Consider the following 15,087-nt stretch of genomic DNA (forward strand, 5'->3'; position numbering starts at 1 on the left):
GCACCCTTCTCCCCTTCCCCTTGTACCCTAGTCCACCTCCGCCTTGCACCCTTTTCTACCTTGCACCATTCTCCCTCTGCCTTGCACCATTCTCCCCTCTGCCTTGCACCCTTCTCCTCTCTGTCTTGCACCCTATTCCACCCTCTGCCTTCCACCCTTCTCTACCTTGCACCCTTCTCCTCTCTTCCTTGCACCATTCTCCCCTCTGCCTTGCACCCTTCTCCCCTCTGCCTTGCACCCTTCTCCCCTCTGCCTGTCACCCTTCTCCCCCTTCGCCTTGCACCCTTCTCCCCCGCCGCCTTGCACCCTTCTCTACCTTGCATCCTTCTCCTCTCTGCCTTGCACCCTTCTCCCCCTCCGCCTTGCACCCTTCTCCCCTCTGCCTTGCACCCTTTTCCCCTCTGCCTTGCACCCTTCTCCCCTTTGCCTTGTACCCTTCTCCCCTTTGCATTGCACCCTTCTCCCCTTTGCCTTGCACCCTTCTCCTCTCTGCCTTGCACCCTTCTCACCTCTGCCTTGCACCCTTCTCACCTCTGCCTTGCACCCTTCTCCCCCTCTGCCTTGCACCCTTCTCTACCTTGCACCCTTCTCCTCTCTGCCTTTCACCCTTCTCCCATCTGCCATGCACCCTTCTCCCCCTCCGCCTTGCACCCTTCTCTACCTTGCACCCTTCTCCCCTCCGCCTTGCACCCTTCTCCCCTCCGCCTTGCACCCTTCTCCTCTCTGCCTTGCACCCTTCTCCCCTCTACCTTGCACCCTTCTCCCCCTCCGCCTTGCACCCTTTTCCTCTCTGCCTTGCACCCTTCTCCCCTCTACCTTGCACCCTTCTCCCCCTCCGCCTTGCACCCTTCTCTACCTTCCACCCTTCTCCTCTCTTCCTTGCACCCTTCTCCTCTTTGCCTTGCACCCTACTCCTCTTTGCCTTGCACCCTTCTCTTCTCTGCCTTGTACACTTCTCCCCTCTGCCTTGCACCCTTCTCCCCTCTGCCTTGCACCCTTCTCCCCTCTGCCTTGCACCCTTCTCCTCTCTACCTTGCACCCTTCTCCCCTCTGCCTTTCACCCTTCTCCCATCTGCCATGCACCCTTCTCCCCCTCCGCCTTGCAACCTTCTCTACCTTGCACCCTTCTCCTCTCTTCCTTGCACCCTTCTCCTCTCTGCCTTGCACCCTTCTCCCCTCTGCCTTGCACCCTTCTCCCCGCTGCCTTGCACCCTTCTCCCCTCCACCTTGCACCCTTCTCCCCTCCACCTTGCACCCTTCTCCCCTCCGCCTTGCTCCCTTCTCCCCACTGCCTTGCACCCTTCTCCTCTCTGCCTTGCACCCTTCTCCCCTCTACCTTGCACCCTTCTCCCCCTCCGCCTTGCACCCTTCTCTACCTTGCACCCTTCTCCTCTCTTCCTTGCACCCTTCTCCTCGTTGCCTTGCACCCTTCTCTTCTTTGCATTGCACCCATCTCTTCTTTGCCTTGCACCCTTCTCTTCTCTGCCTGGCACCCTTCTCCCCTCTGCCTTGCACCCACTCATCTCTGCCTTGCACCCTTCTCCCCTCTGCCTTGCACCCTTCTCCCCTCCACCTTGCATCCTTCTCCCCTCCACCTTGCACCCTTCTCCCCTCCGCCTTGCTCCCTTCTCCCCTCTGCCTTGCACCCTTCTCCTCTCTGCCTTGCACCCTTCTCCCCTCTACCTTGCACCCTTCTCCCCCTCCGCCTTGCACCCTTCTCTACCTTGCACCCTTCTCCTCTCTTCCTTGCACCCTTCCCCTCTTTGCCTTGCACCCTTCTCTTCTTTGCCTTGCACCCTTCTCTTCTCTGCCTGGCACCCTTCTCTTCTCTGCCTGGCACCCCTTCTCCCCTCTGCCTTGCACCCTTCTCCCCTCTGCCTTGCACCCTTCTCCCTTCTGCCTTGCATCCTTCTCCCCTCTACCTTGCACCCTTCTCCCCCTCCGCCTTGCACCCTTCTATACCTTGCACCCTTCTCCCCTCTACCTCGCACCCTTCTCCCCCTCCGCCTTGCACCCTTCTCTACCTTGCACCCTTCTCCTCTTTGCCTTGCACCCTTCTCTTCTCTGCCTTGCACACTTCTCCCCTCTGCCTTGCACCCTTCTTCCCCTCCACCTTGCACCCTTCTTCCCTCTGACTTGCACCCTTCTCCCCTCCGCCTTGCACCCTTCTCTTCTCTGCCTTGCACACTTCTCCCCTCTGCCTTGCACCCTTCTCCCCTCCGCCTTGCACCCTTCTCTTCTCTGCCTTGCACACTTCTCCCCTCTGCCTTGCACCCTTCTTCCCCTCCACCTTGCACCCTTCTCCCCTCTGCCTTGCACCCTTCTCCCCTCCGCCTTGCACCCTTCTCTACCTTGCATCCTTCTCCCCCTCTGCCTTGCACCCTTCTCGGCTCCCCTTTCCCTCTCCCTGCGGACCCCCATGGTGTGTTCTAACAAGAGTGCTTACCTGAGGGCACCATTTTGCTGCCTCGTCCCTTCTCATGTGAGCTTTGCCCTGGAGAATACTCTGTCTGGGGGTCCCCACTCCCACCCTTGTCAGGGTCCCGAGCACTGCTCTGTGCTGTCTCTTGCTCTTGCTCTCTGAGGCCCCCACCCCATCCTTGTCCCTGTCTCTTCTCTTCTCTTGTGGGGTGGGCCCCCCACCCCATCCTTGTCCCACCCCATCCTTGTCCCTGTCTCTTCTCTTCTCTTGTGGGGTGGCCCCCCCACCCCATCCTTGTCCCTGTCTCTTCTCTTCTCTTGTGGGGTGGAGCCCCCACCCCATCCTTGTCCCACCCCATCCTTGTCCCTGTCTCTTCTCTTCTCTTGTGGGGTGGGCCCCCCACCCCATCCTTGTCCCTGTCTCTTCTCTTCTCTTGTGGGGTGGGCCCCCCACCCCATCCTTGTCCATGTCTCTTCTCTTCTCTTGTGGGTGGCCCCCCCACCCCATCCTTGTCCCTGTCTCTTCTCGGATGGGGGCCTGTCCCTGTCTCTTCTCTTCTATTCTCTTGTGGGGTGGGCCCCCCACCCCATTCTTGTCCCTGTCTCTTCTCTTCTCTTGTGGGGTGGGCCCCCCACCCCATCCTTGTCCCTGTCTCTTCTCGGATGGGGGCCTGTCCCTGTCTCTTCTCTTCTCTTCTCTTGTGGGGTGGGCCCCCCACCCCATCCTTTGTCCCTGTCTCTTCTCGGATGGGGGCCTGTCCCTGTCTCTTCTCTTCTCTTCTCTTGTGGGGTGGGCCCCCCACCCCATCCTTGTCCCTGTCTCTTCTCTTCTCTTGTGGGGTGGGGCCCCCACCCCATCCTTGTCCCTGTCTCTTCTCTTCTCTTGTGGGCTGGAGCCCCCACCCCATCCTTGTCCCTGTCTCTTCTCTTCTCTTCTCTTCTCTTGTGGGGTGGGGCCCCCACCCCATCCTTGTCCCACCCCATCCTTGTCCCTGTCTCTTCTCTTCTCTTGTGGGGTGGCCCCCCCACCCCATCCTTGTCCCTGTCTCTTCTCTTGTGGGGTGGAGCCCCCACCCCATCCTTGTCCCACCCCATCCTTGTCCCTGTCTCTTCTCTTCTCTTGTGGGGTGGGCCCCCCACCCCATCCTGGTCCCTGTCTCTTCTCTTGTGGGGTGGGCCCCCCACCCCATCCTTGTCCATGTCTCTTCTCTTCTCTTGTGGGTGGGCCCCCCACCCCATCCTTGTCCCTGTCTCTTCTCGGATGGGGGCCTGTCCCTGTCTCTTCTCTTCTATTCTCTTGTGGGGTGGGCCCCCCACCCCATCCTTGTCCCTGTCTCTTCTCTTCTCTTGTGGGGTGGCCCCCCCACCCCATCCTTGTCCCTGTCTCTTCTCTTGTGGGGTGGAGCCCCCACCCCATCCTTGTCCCACCCCATCCTTGTCCCTGTCTCTTCTCTTCTCTTGTGGGGTGGGCCCCCCACCCCATCCTGGTCCCTGTCTCTTCTCTTGTGGGGTGGGCCCCCCACCCCATCCTTGTCCATGTCTCTTCTCTTCTCTTGTGGGTGGGCCCCCCACCCCATCCTTGTCCCTGTCTCTTCTCGGATGGGGGCCTGTCCTTGTCTCTTCTCTTCTCTTCTCTTCTCTTGTGCGGTGGGCCCCCCACCCCATCCTTGTCCCCGTCTCTTCTCGGATGGGGGCCTGTCCCTGTCTCTTCTCTTCTCTTCTCTTCTCTTGTGGGGTGGGCCCCCCCACCCCATCCTTGTCCCTGTCTCTTCTCTTCTCTTGTGGGGTGGGCCCCCCACCCCATCCTTGTCCCTGTCTCTGCTCTTCTCTTGTGGGGTGGGGCCCCCACCCCATCCTTGTCCCTGTCTCTTCTCTTCTCATGTGGGGTGGAGCCCCCACCCCATCCTTGTCCCTGTCTCTTCTCTTCTCTTCTCTTGTGGGGTGGGCCCCCCACCCATCCTTGTCCCACCCCATCCTTGTCCCTGTCTCTTCTCTTCTCTTGTGGGGTGGCCCCCCCACCCCATCCTTGTCCCTGTCTCTGCTCTTCTCTTGTGGGGTGGGGCCCCCACCCCATCCTTGTCCCTGTCTCTTCTCTTCTCTTGTGGGATGGGCCCCCCACCCCATCCTTGTCCCTGTCTCTTCTCTTCTCTTGTGGGGTGGGGCCCCCACCCCACCCCATCCTTGTCCCTGTCTCTTCTCTTCTCTTGTGGGGTGGGGCCCCCACCCCACCCCATCCTTGCCCCTGTCTCTTCTCTTTTCTTGTGGGGTGCGCTTTGTTTATCGAGAGGAGAGAGGGCCGGGCTCTGTGCTGCCTCAGAGGAGCAGTGGAGACTGCTGTCTCTGGGGCCCCCATCCTCTTTCGGGGACTGCCTCTGGCTCTGACTGAAGTGAAACAATGTATATTAATACTTTGTTTCTCTTCATTCAGAGGGAGGGGGTGAGGGGCTCCGAGCAGGCTGCACCTGCTTCAGACGCAGAGGAAGAGAGGCTTGCTTCAGCGCAGACCTCTCTCACAGCTCTCAGAAGAGCTGAGGGGGCCGGGGCCCCCTTCATTAACTGTAGAGAGTGAGCCCCCCCATCAGCGCGGGGGCTGCGGGGGCGTTTGTTACGCCCCTGGTTGTGTCCCCTTTGAATATGCACCCCAGTACCTCCATGGCCTGGACTTCTGCAGTCCATGCCATGCAGGTACTTATTTTGATGGTCCCATTGTGGTGCCTACTGAAATACGCACTGCCATGGTAACACCAAAGAACCGCTCACCAGATCTGAAGAAACCTGGTGGGCAGGTTAACCACAGGTTTAGCAGTATAGGTGCCGCGCGGTCCCGCTCCAACACTGGCAAACCCATAATCAGGCCCTTAGTACCTGGAATTATTTGTGATCAAGAGTTTAGGCCGAGGCAGGGGGGTAGCTATATGTTTTGGAGCAAAGCAGCGGAGCCTAAAAGGCTACGAGACACTGAACCCTGATTATTGCTGTGTCAACTTCCAAGCCAATGACCAGGTGGCCCATGTTCCTTGCATGCACCAAGGTCCATGGCACCCTCGCTATGCCACTGGAGTGAGTTGCTCATTCCACTTAATCAAAATGAAAAAGGGGTAGTTCCATGAACCTAAAAAGAGAACTCGTCACATCTGCTACCAAGCAATTTCACTGCATTTTATCTGAGAAAGAGTCTGAGAAGGATGCCTTCTCTTAAGTTAGTGTCTGCAAGTTTTCAGATTAAGCTGCTGTGTGCGTATATATATATATATTTTTTTTTTAACTTACTGTAGCATAATATACACAGTCGCATTTTTGATGTGTATATCTTTTAACGGCACAAAGCACATATTTATCTTACATGCACTTTTTATTAGAACCAGCTAAGGCACTGCATTGATGATCTTATCAAATATCAATACATACGACCCTCGAACTTTAGGGATATACATCTTCCCCCTCTTGACATAGTTGTAAAATATAGAGGCACAGTATTGTGTCCGCGAACTGAATAAGGAATTTATGCCATGTTGTGTATCATCGTAAAAATGCCTTTACAGATTTAAATTTTTATACCATTACCAGTCAATATAGATTTATATTTATGTTTATATTCTTGTATTATATATGTATATATTTATACATCATTGCTGACTTTTAAGAATATGCTTTTAAACAAATTCTTGTATTTTCTGAAATGTTTTTAGCATGACGCGAATATCAATGAACTTTATTCGGGGTAAATGGTATCTGTAAATCGGGCATCGTTTAACACTGTATAATGCACTTTACATGTCGAAATACACTGTGTCTTTAAAAATTATTAAGTATTAATACAATGATTAATTTTATATGTAACCTAGGTCGTATTGACTTGAATAACTAGCTGGGTTAAACGTGCATAGTTTCTCTTCAATGTCTATTACCATCATGTGACTGGGGAGAGATACGTCATTCTCACAAAAAAACACACAGCATACTTATAAAAATGTCGGCGGACAGCGTTTCTGTGAGTGAACAAGGGTACCTGTTACCCGAAACGCGTCTGACGGTGGTGGCAATTGAAATAAAGACCTGCTAAAACCACATACTACTACGGAGTCCGTTTCCCGTTTTTTCCGGGAGCGCTGAAAGAAGGGCGGGAGATTTCAAAAAGGATATATATATATATATATATATATATATATATATATATATATATATATATATATATATATATATATATATACACCATTAAAAGAATAAAGGTGGTCAGGGTGCATACAACTTGCCAGAACAGCACCAGTTCTCAAGGATGTGTTATGGTAGATGCAGTTCTGGATTACAGTTAATTTATATTACTTACAATTAGTAGAAGGTTCACCGTAAGTAGGCGCAGTATCTTTGACACTCATTCATGGATTCTGGCCTATCATCGGTTAAGAGAAATAAGACAGTTCTGTGATGCTGAAATCTGTAGCCACTCTCTCATTTCTGTTGTTAGTCTGCTTCCTACATCAAGAGTGTGAGTGCACAACTATGATATGGTATTTGGAATTACTGCTATCAATGACCAAAATATAGTACAAAGCTTTTCCCTTACTGTTTTCCTTTCTTTATAGTTGGATTCTTGCTGACCCATGGGATCCTGAACACCAATCCACAGTGTCTGGATCTGTGGAAGCTGGCACTTCAAGGTTCCCTGTGCATAACACTGATTCGAGATGAAATTCTCCACATTCATAAGGTCATAGAGGAGTTTTTTGGCAGCATTAAAGGGTAAAGACTTTAAACTTTAGTACATGTGCCTGAGAGTTACATGACATCGTTTGTGTGCTTCTTGAGACATTAGAACTTTCACCATAAGGATCCTAATCTACATACCCACACTACCTCTGAATCTTCCCTTGATGCCAGGCTATCAAATATTTGAGAATGTTAGGGCCATTGAAAACTTATCATCTCTGTCAACTGGACTGTTGATCACTGCCTAGTAGGATGTGTTCTTACTTAAACATTATTTTATGACCCAGAAGCAGACAGAATTGATGCTATGGGTAAGATGATGTAATGTCCTTTTGCAAGAATACCCACTTATGAGGAATGTGAAATTCTATGCCCCAGATCCAGCATGAGATCTTTACTTTATTCCCATCGAACTAACTGGTGAACATGGAATGGCAAGCATGAGACTGCTCTCTAGCAGGTCAACAACATGGACATAAATTCACCAAAATGCTAGAGGTAGCCAAAGTGACAACACCGTCCATTAAATGCTACTAAATTCACTGGACCGACTCCTTTCCCTACCCGTAACCCTTTAAATGCCTCCTATTTGATACTGAGGATCTAAATGAAAAACAGGCAGGGAAAACTACACAACATTACCATAGCTTTTGGTGTCCTTCTCATCGTTTGTGCTGGTCATTCCCTTTATGACCCCTAAAACTAGGGGTACCAGCTGCTACTCATGAGTATCCCTACTTGATGTGAATGCAGAGAAAAATGATACACATCTGCACACTTCTTATGCTCCATTTATAATAACAAATATAATGCTCAAAGTGCCAATGACAATGGTGAGAGAAGCAGAATTGGGGGTGTCTGGAAGAAAGGGGTGCAAATATTGTGAATACGTTCTTGAGTGCTACTGCTATATTCTCAGGGCTCCAGCAAAACAGACATCATCTGCATTGAATGTTATGCTTTCCTGCAGGAGCATACACAATTCATGAAAATCTCCAAAAACATATATTTGACGCATAGGCTAAATAAATCACTGCATAGGTCAAATATTCCTCAAGTGAAATGATGAAAAAGAAAGATCAGGCTGCAGGTGTGGTGACCAAAGGATCTTTAAGTTCGCCCCCCTACCTGTCTTGACTGGTTTGTCCACTGAAGCGACACAGATATAAAGGGTGGAGCCCTTGTTATTACCTCCGCATTGGGAATGAAGATGGGTAGTGAAAGATTCTCTTTGCCTATTCACTTGTGGACTGAAGCCCAAGATACAGCTTATAAATAAACCAACACTATCCTGTTTAAAATAGTGTAGATGACCAACAAGTGAGAGGCGGACATTTACAGATATGTGGAGAGAGAGAGACTTCCACAATATAGATAAGTGTCAATGGCTGGTCAAGCAAGGGAATGATGACACCTGGTGAGGGAAGATATCCAATCAAAATACTTCTTAGTGCTGAATACAAGATGGCAGCCAGATGACCTTGCTTTCTTCGAGCAACTCTCACAGTAGTACCAGGTGTCCCTGTGTGTTAGTGAAGCCAACAATGAGAGGAGATCCCTCCAGCAGACCGAAAGTAACTGGAGACAGTCGCACATTTAAAACGTCTCCGCCTGACCAGAAATGCCTTTAATAGGAACATCATCAACTCAAAAAAAGAATTCTTCAGATCAGAACTGGAGAACGCCAAGAACAGACCTTCGCAAGCTCTTCGAAATGGTCAAAAGCTAATCTAACAAACTGGCTAAAACCTCTGAAGAAACCCCTAAATCCCTAATATCAAGTGAGGAATTCTCTTCCTTCTTCTCTGACAAAATCACTGCCTTAGGAAACAAACATAGATCTGCCACTTCCTCCCAACCCCTTCTCTGCCTCCTCTCTCTGCGCTGCCCCCCAGACATCACCCAAAAACCAAATGCACTGGTCTAACTTCAAAGTTTATTATGAACATTCCATCTCAAAAATTCTATCCTCCTTAAACCTGAACAACCACTTTAATGACCCACTCCCCTCTAACTGTTTAGCTTGCGCCTCTCAATCTATCATTCCTATTTAGACAGCAATAATCAACACCTCCCTTCTACAGGGGTCGATACCTGATTCTTTAAAAACTAGGCAATGTCCTCCCTATCTAAAGATAACCTATGCTGGATTCTGCTTCCCCTAACAGCTATAGACCTATATCTAATATCCCAATCCTAGCTAAAGTTCTGGAGAAATGTGTGCAACAGCAGTTGAGCCAACAAATCACCAACTTCCATCTATTAGACGACTTTCCATCCGGATTCAGGCCAGGACACAGCACTGAAACCGCCCTTCTCCACATCATGGAAGATGCCCCCGAAGCCCTTGATCAAGTTAAAACCTGTCTCCTAATTTTCCTAGATCTATCCTCGGCTTTCGAAACGGTCAACCACGAAAAACTCCTTGAACGCCTTAAGCTCAGGATGGGACTGGATGGCCCTGTTCTTGAATGGTTTAGGTCCTTCCTCCAGAACTGCTCACAGATTCCTAATCAACTGTACCTGGTCCACTCCCTCTCTGATCATGGTTGGAGTCCCCCAAGGATCAGCCCTGTCCCCTACCCTCTTCAATCTTTACCTCGAACCGCTAGCCAAAGTACTACGCACCGCACCGCGTATGCCGACGACACCCAGATCTACAGCAAAATCTCTTATCCCTGAATGAGGCCTTGAAATTGACTGTCCGATGGCTTACCTCTAACCAGCTCAAACTCAAGGCAAAAAAATTGAATTTCTCCCAATCTCCCCACCCAAAACCAAACTTGACATTCAGGAATGGATTAAGGCGATCACAGCTTTAAACTGCCCACCGACCATAGCGGACTTCGCCAAATCCCTTGGAATAACCCTAGATTGCAGCATAAACATGCATGACCTCATCAACTCGATAGCCTTATCAGCCAGATTTCACCTGAGCTACCTAAGAAAACTGAAAAGTTTACTTGACACTCGCGACCTAAAAAGGGCAGTCCAGGCACTAGTCATCTCTAGATTGGAATATGGATGCTCTACCCTGTCGGGTCTACCCAAAATCTCCCTGCCCCATTAAAAGCCTGCCTCAACGCGGCAGCCAGACTACTAACAGGTTCAAGGGAATACGACCACACCTCACCACACCTGAAAGCTCTGAACTGGCTTCCTCTTGAGGCCAGAATCCAACTTAAACTGGCAAATATCACACACAAGGCTCTATACTCAAACTCCCCTGCATTTCTTTCCCAGAAACTCGTGGTATCCAGACGATCCAGAAACTCCTGGTCCAACCGAGACCTCTTGCTCCAACCAGCACGCTTGCGAAAAAAACCAACTTACAATCGAGCCTTCTGTGGGGCCACACCAAGAATATGGAACTCACTCTCGGCCGCATCTCTGGCATGCTTTAAAAAGGAGGTCAAAACCTTCCAAATTAGCAAATTCCTCTCCTAAATATTGCTTTGAAATCACCTCAGTAACTTTATTCTACTTCCAATTACGGCCACACCTTGGATTATCAGGATGCTATCCACCCGGCACCTCCTGGCATCCCACCTGGGATCTGGGACCTCTTGTTCTCGTAAACTGTATTTACATGTTTTTATCCCAAATGATTCCATCCCCCCTTCTAAGTCCATTGTATACAACTTGTTAATCCTGTAAAGCACTCTAATACCATAATGGGTCAAGTTTGCACTCTATAAAACACAAATAAACAAATAAATAAAAATATACCTAGTAGCACCTATGATGGCTAAGGTTTCTGCTGCTGGGATAGTTAAACTCATTTCCCCTCACTCGTAGCCACGCATTTGTATTGTTGCAAATAAATGAAGTGGATACCAAGTCAGTTCAATTGTTTATTTAGATATATAATATATTGCTTGAATTATTTAAAATTGAGTTTTGTCTGTTGCTCCCGTTTTGCCATCCAAACCAGGTCAATTCTGATGTCTCTGGTACAGTGGTTAATTTGTAAAAAAATAAGTGCTGGGGCTCTCATCAGGAGGCAACTTCTACCAGCCCATTTCTTCAACATAAAACAGAAGGCATGAAACCCTACAAGTGGGGTGAGAGGATGTGGTGTAATGGCCAGAGCTACCAACCTGGAAGCTGGGGAACCAGGTTAAAGCCTCGGCATCGGCAACATTCTGTGATTCACCACGAATCACTTAATCTCCCTGTACCTACCAAAAATGAATGTGTCCGTAACTTGTGCTCAAGCGCAGGTTTTGATGAGTAAGTCTGGTGCTGAGCACCAGAAACCACCGGCTCAAATTAAAAATTGTCTGGTACCTCCGGGCTACCTAGATCTCGACAAGCAAAGAGTAATCATCCATATACTAGTTACAACTGTTTGCTTTCTCTCTCTCTCTAGTTATGGGAAACGAATCAATGACGTCAAGGAATGCAAGGAGCATGCAGTGACCAACAGGTAAAGGGAAGCCTCGTTACATTGTTCATTGTGGTTATGAAATAAAAGTAATTCATGTTAAACTGGTAAAGAGTAGTGTTAAGTAATGAAATAATGAGGCACCACACACATACTGTGCCTAATATTTCAGTTGACATCAGTTAATTCTGTTATCAGTTCTGCCTTCTTTTCTGTGTTTTGAGACCAGCGGGCTTTATTTTTCATTACATCCTGTTCGCTTTTCTGGTATTTATGGGACACCATGAAAGTAATTTGGGCCTTATTTCCAACTTTTTGAGCACCGGGCGAACACAACTCTTAAGAAGGTCACATATTGAATAGAACTGGGGTGCATAATATTCGGCGTAATTCCTGAGAATTTCTTGGCTCTATTTATAGGTGAACTGGGGCATGCGAGCAAGTATCCCAAAACAAGTGCCTGCAAAGTCACCAATGAGGTCTAGACATTTTACAAGTGAAAACTAATCACCATGTATAGGTAATTGATTGACTGATGTGTGTGCTTGTGTTAATGGGTGAGTATGGGACTGTGATAATTGGTCAATGGTTAGATGGATGAGTGGGTGCATGAATAGCCGAGTACATGGATGGGCGGTTGAAAAGGTAAGTGCATATTGGACGAATGAATGAATAAATGGATGGATACAGAATTGAATATAGGTTCAACCAAGCTTGTAGCCTAAGATTGTCCGAACGAACAATTAAGTGGCCAAGGTGTATGTGAATCAGAAAGGGTATGAAATGTCCAGTTTTGGCTCAGGTACCTTATTCTTTTTGTTTTTGGGCTGAAGCTCGCCACCATTGTTGGGGCTAGTCATTGGGCGAACATGGCAAACATCATTTCACATATTTTACTTTTAAATGAGTCACCCTACATTGTGGGAGACACGTTGTATTTAGAGATGACTCAATCATTAAAAGTAGAGTTTCTAGCCAGTCAGAAAAGGTTATTTTGGCAGGTGAGAAAGCAGGTTTTAGGCTGCTACTGTCAGGCTTCGCAGGGTAGTCATGAAGCCATGTTTTACCGGCCAGCCCTTTGGATGGCACCATAGGTGCTGCTCTCCACAGGTGGCATTTAACTTCAGGCTCTGGGTGTACTTCCCCCACCGTTTGCTAGGGACCTATGAGCAAGTTAAATATATCAGTCAGGGGTAAACCAATTTAGCAATGTGTAAAGGTGGAGCACAGGCACTTTACTCCTGATTACCAGGGTTAAAATGCACAGGGATCTAAATCCCCAAAAACAGACAGAGCAAAAAATGTGGGGGGAATCAGGAAAAAGATGACCATTTACATAGCACAATAAAAACTGAAATACTTTCTGAAGTTAGAGTTGAAACGTCGGACATGCAGGTTACATACAGTGATCTACAGCAGATACATTAATGCTATAAGACACTTTATGAATATTCAAATTTGTGATTAGCAGATTACACACACATATCTCTGCAGGGACGGCACTCGCGCAGAGCAACAGGTGCAACTGCACCGGGTGCTGACATTCGGTGAAGCGTCATGTTTCCAGATATATTATGGTTTGAAAAGCACCCGCTGCAACGTTCCAGACCTCCAGCTATTTTGAGGCGACAATAAAAAATGTAAATATTATTATGGTGATTAATGTTCTTCCTGGAGAGAGGTTGAGGTTTTGTCTAGTGGAAGGTTTGACTCATCATAAGGCAGCGCAGAGGGTTGATATTCCTGCTGCAAAGAACGTGTACATGCAGATCACAAAGTGCAAATAATGTAAATAACTCAGTGGGTTACTGCTTTTGTCAAAGAGCTACTTTTGTCACTTGTAGTTTATAAATTAATCTTAACATAGAACAATCAGCTATTAACAGTCATCAAAGAGCTGCATGCAAACTGCAAGGTATAGATTACAGCATTATGACCCCCCCCCCAGTCTTTCATTATCCTAATGTTGAAAAAAGGTTAATTTGGATAAAAAATGAATTCCGATTATTAAGGAGCGACCTCTGATCCTGTCACCACGCAGGTCGCTCCCCCCCAACCGCCACGCAGCCCCCTGTGTGATCGGACCTCCTTCCTGCCATTTTGCCGCTTTTCGCCATTTTGACTGCTGTCCCTTTCATTTCTGTAACCCTGTGCTCGCATTTCTGTGCCCCTGTGATTCATTTCTGTACCACTGTACCCCCTGTGTGATCGGACCTCCGTTTTGCCACTTTTCGCCACTTGACTGCTTTTCCCTTCATTTCTGTACCCCTGTGCTCGCATTTCTGTGCCCCTTTTTTTCTGTTTTCCCCCCCTCCCTCCGTGACCCTCGCCGCTTCTCCCGCCGTCTCTTCCCGCCGTTTTTGCACGGCCGCTGAGTCCCTGCGGCCCCACCCCCTTCTCTCCCATTGGCCGCCCCGCTCCCACCTCCCAGCTGCCCCTCCCTCCCTCCGCCCCTCATATGGAAGCCGCGAAGCGGGCGCGCAACCGGCGGCGCGCTGCGGGCACGCCCCTGGCGCCTTAGGCAAGCCTGTCTGCGCCCGTCCACGCTTAGACCGCGCCCAGCGCCAGAACCTCTGGACCCCGCCGGAACCAGCCCACCTGACTGAGGTACGACGCCACCAACCTGCTTGCACTCAACACCGGCCGACAGCCAACCTGCTACCGAGCCACCCCGAAACGCACCCACGGAGCGTTCTCTAGCCGCGCCTGCAAGTTCACCAACCTCCGGACCAGCACCGAACCCGCCAGGCCAGGCACCAGCAACAACCACCTCAAGTGCATCCTGCTCAACACCCGCTCCGTCCACAAACATGCCATCGAACTCTGGGACCTCCTTGACTCCACAGCGCCGGATGTCGCCTTCCTCGCGGAAACCTGGATGAACACCTCCTCAGCCCCCGACATCGCCATAGCCATCCGGGACGGCTACAAGATCATCCGGAAGGACTGCGTCAACCAAACCGGAGGGGGCATCGCCATTGTCCACAGAAACACCATCCGCATCACGACCGACAACAACGACGCCATCGCCACCGCCCAGCACCTCCATTTCAAGATACACGCCGACCCAAGACCACCCTCAGAGGGACCCTCATCTACAGACTCCCGGGACCACGCACCCACTTCAGCGAAGCCATCGCAGACTTCATCAGCCCGCTCGCTCTCGCCTCCTCTGACTACATCCTCCTAGGGGACCTCAACTTTCACCTGGAGAACAACAAGGACAACAACACCACCTCCCTGCTAGACAACCTCGCCAACCTTGGACTCAAGCAACTGGTCAACACCCCCACCCACCGAGCCGGCCACACGCTCGACCCAGTCTTCTCTTCCAGCAACCACGTCTCCTTCAACCACGCCACCGAACTCCACTGGACCGATCACAGCTGCCTCCATTTCAACTTCAGGAAAACAACTACCCAACACCGACCGCATCAAGCCCCCCCAAAGATGTTGGAGCAAGATCCCCACCAACCAGCTCACCACCTCCCTGAGCCAAAACCCACCCACCAACTCCACGGACCCCAACGAAGCAGCCCGCAACCTCACACAGTGTATCACTGACTGCGCCG

At 49.9% G+C, this 15,087-nt stretch overlaps 1 protein-coding gene across 1 annotated transcript in view; it reads left to right on the forward strand.

The window, feature by feature from the left end:
* Positions 1–15,087, forward strand: part of NCKAP1L (NCK associated protein 1 like) — a 1,717,783-nt gene that overhangs the window by 311,612 nt on the left and 1,391,084 nt on the right. Inside the window, exons 9-10 of the mRNA XM_086964598.1 lie at positions 7,005–7,161; positions 11,501–11,557. Of these exons, the coding sequence (XP_086820724.1) occupies positions 7,005–7,161; positions 11,501–11,557 (214 nt within the window). The remainder of the gene's footprint in view (positions 1–7,004; positions 7,162–11,500; positions 11,558–15,087) is intronic.

Source organism: Lissotriton vulgaris, chromosome 1_1 (genome assembly GCF_964263255.1).
Source record: "Lissotriton vulgaris chromosome 1_1, aLisVul1.2, whole genome shotgun sequence".
Lineage (NCBI taxonomy): Eukaryota > Metazoa > Chordata > Amphibia > Caudata > Salamandridae > Lissotriton > Lissotriton vulgaris.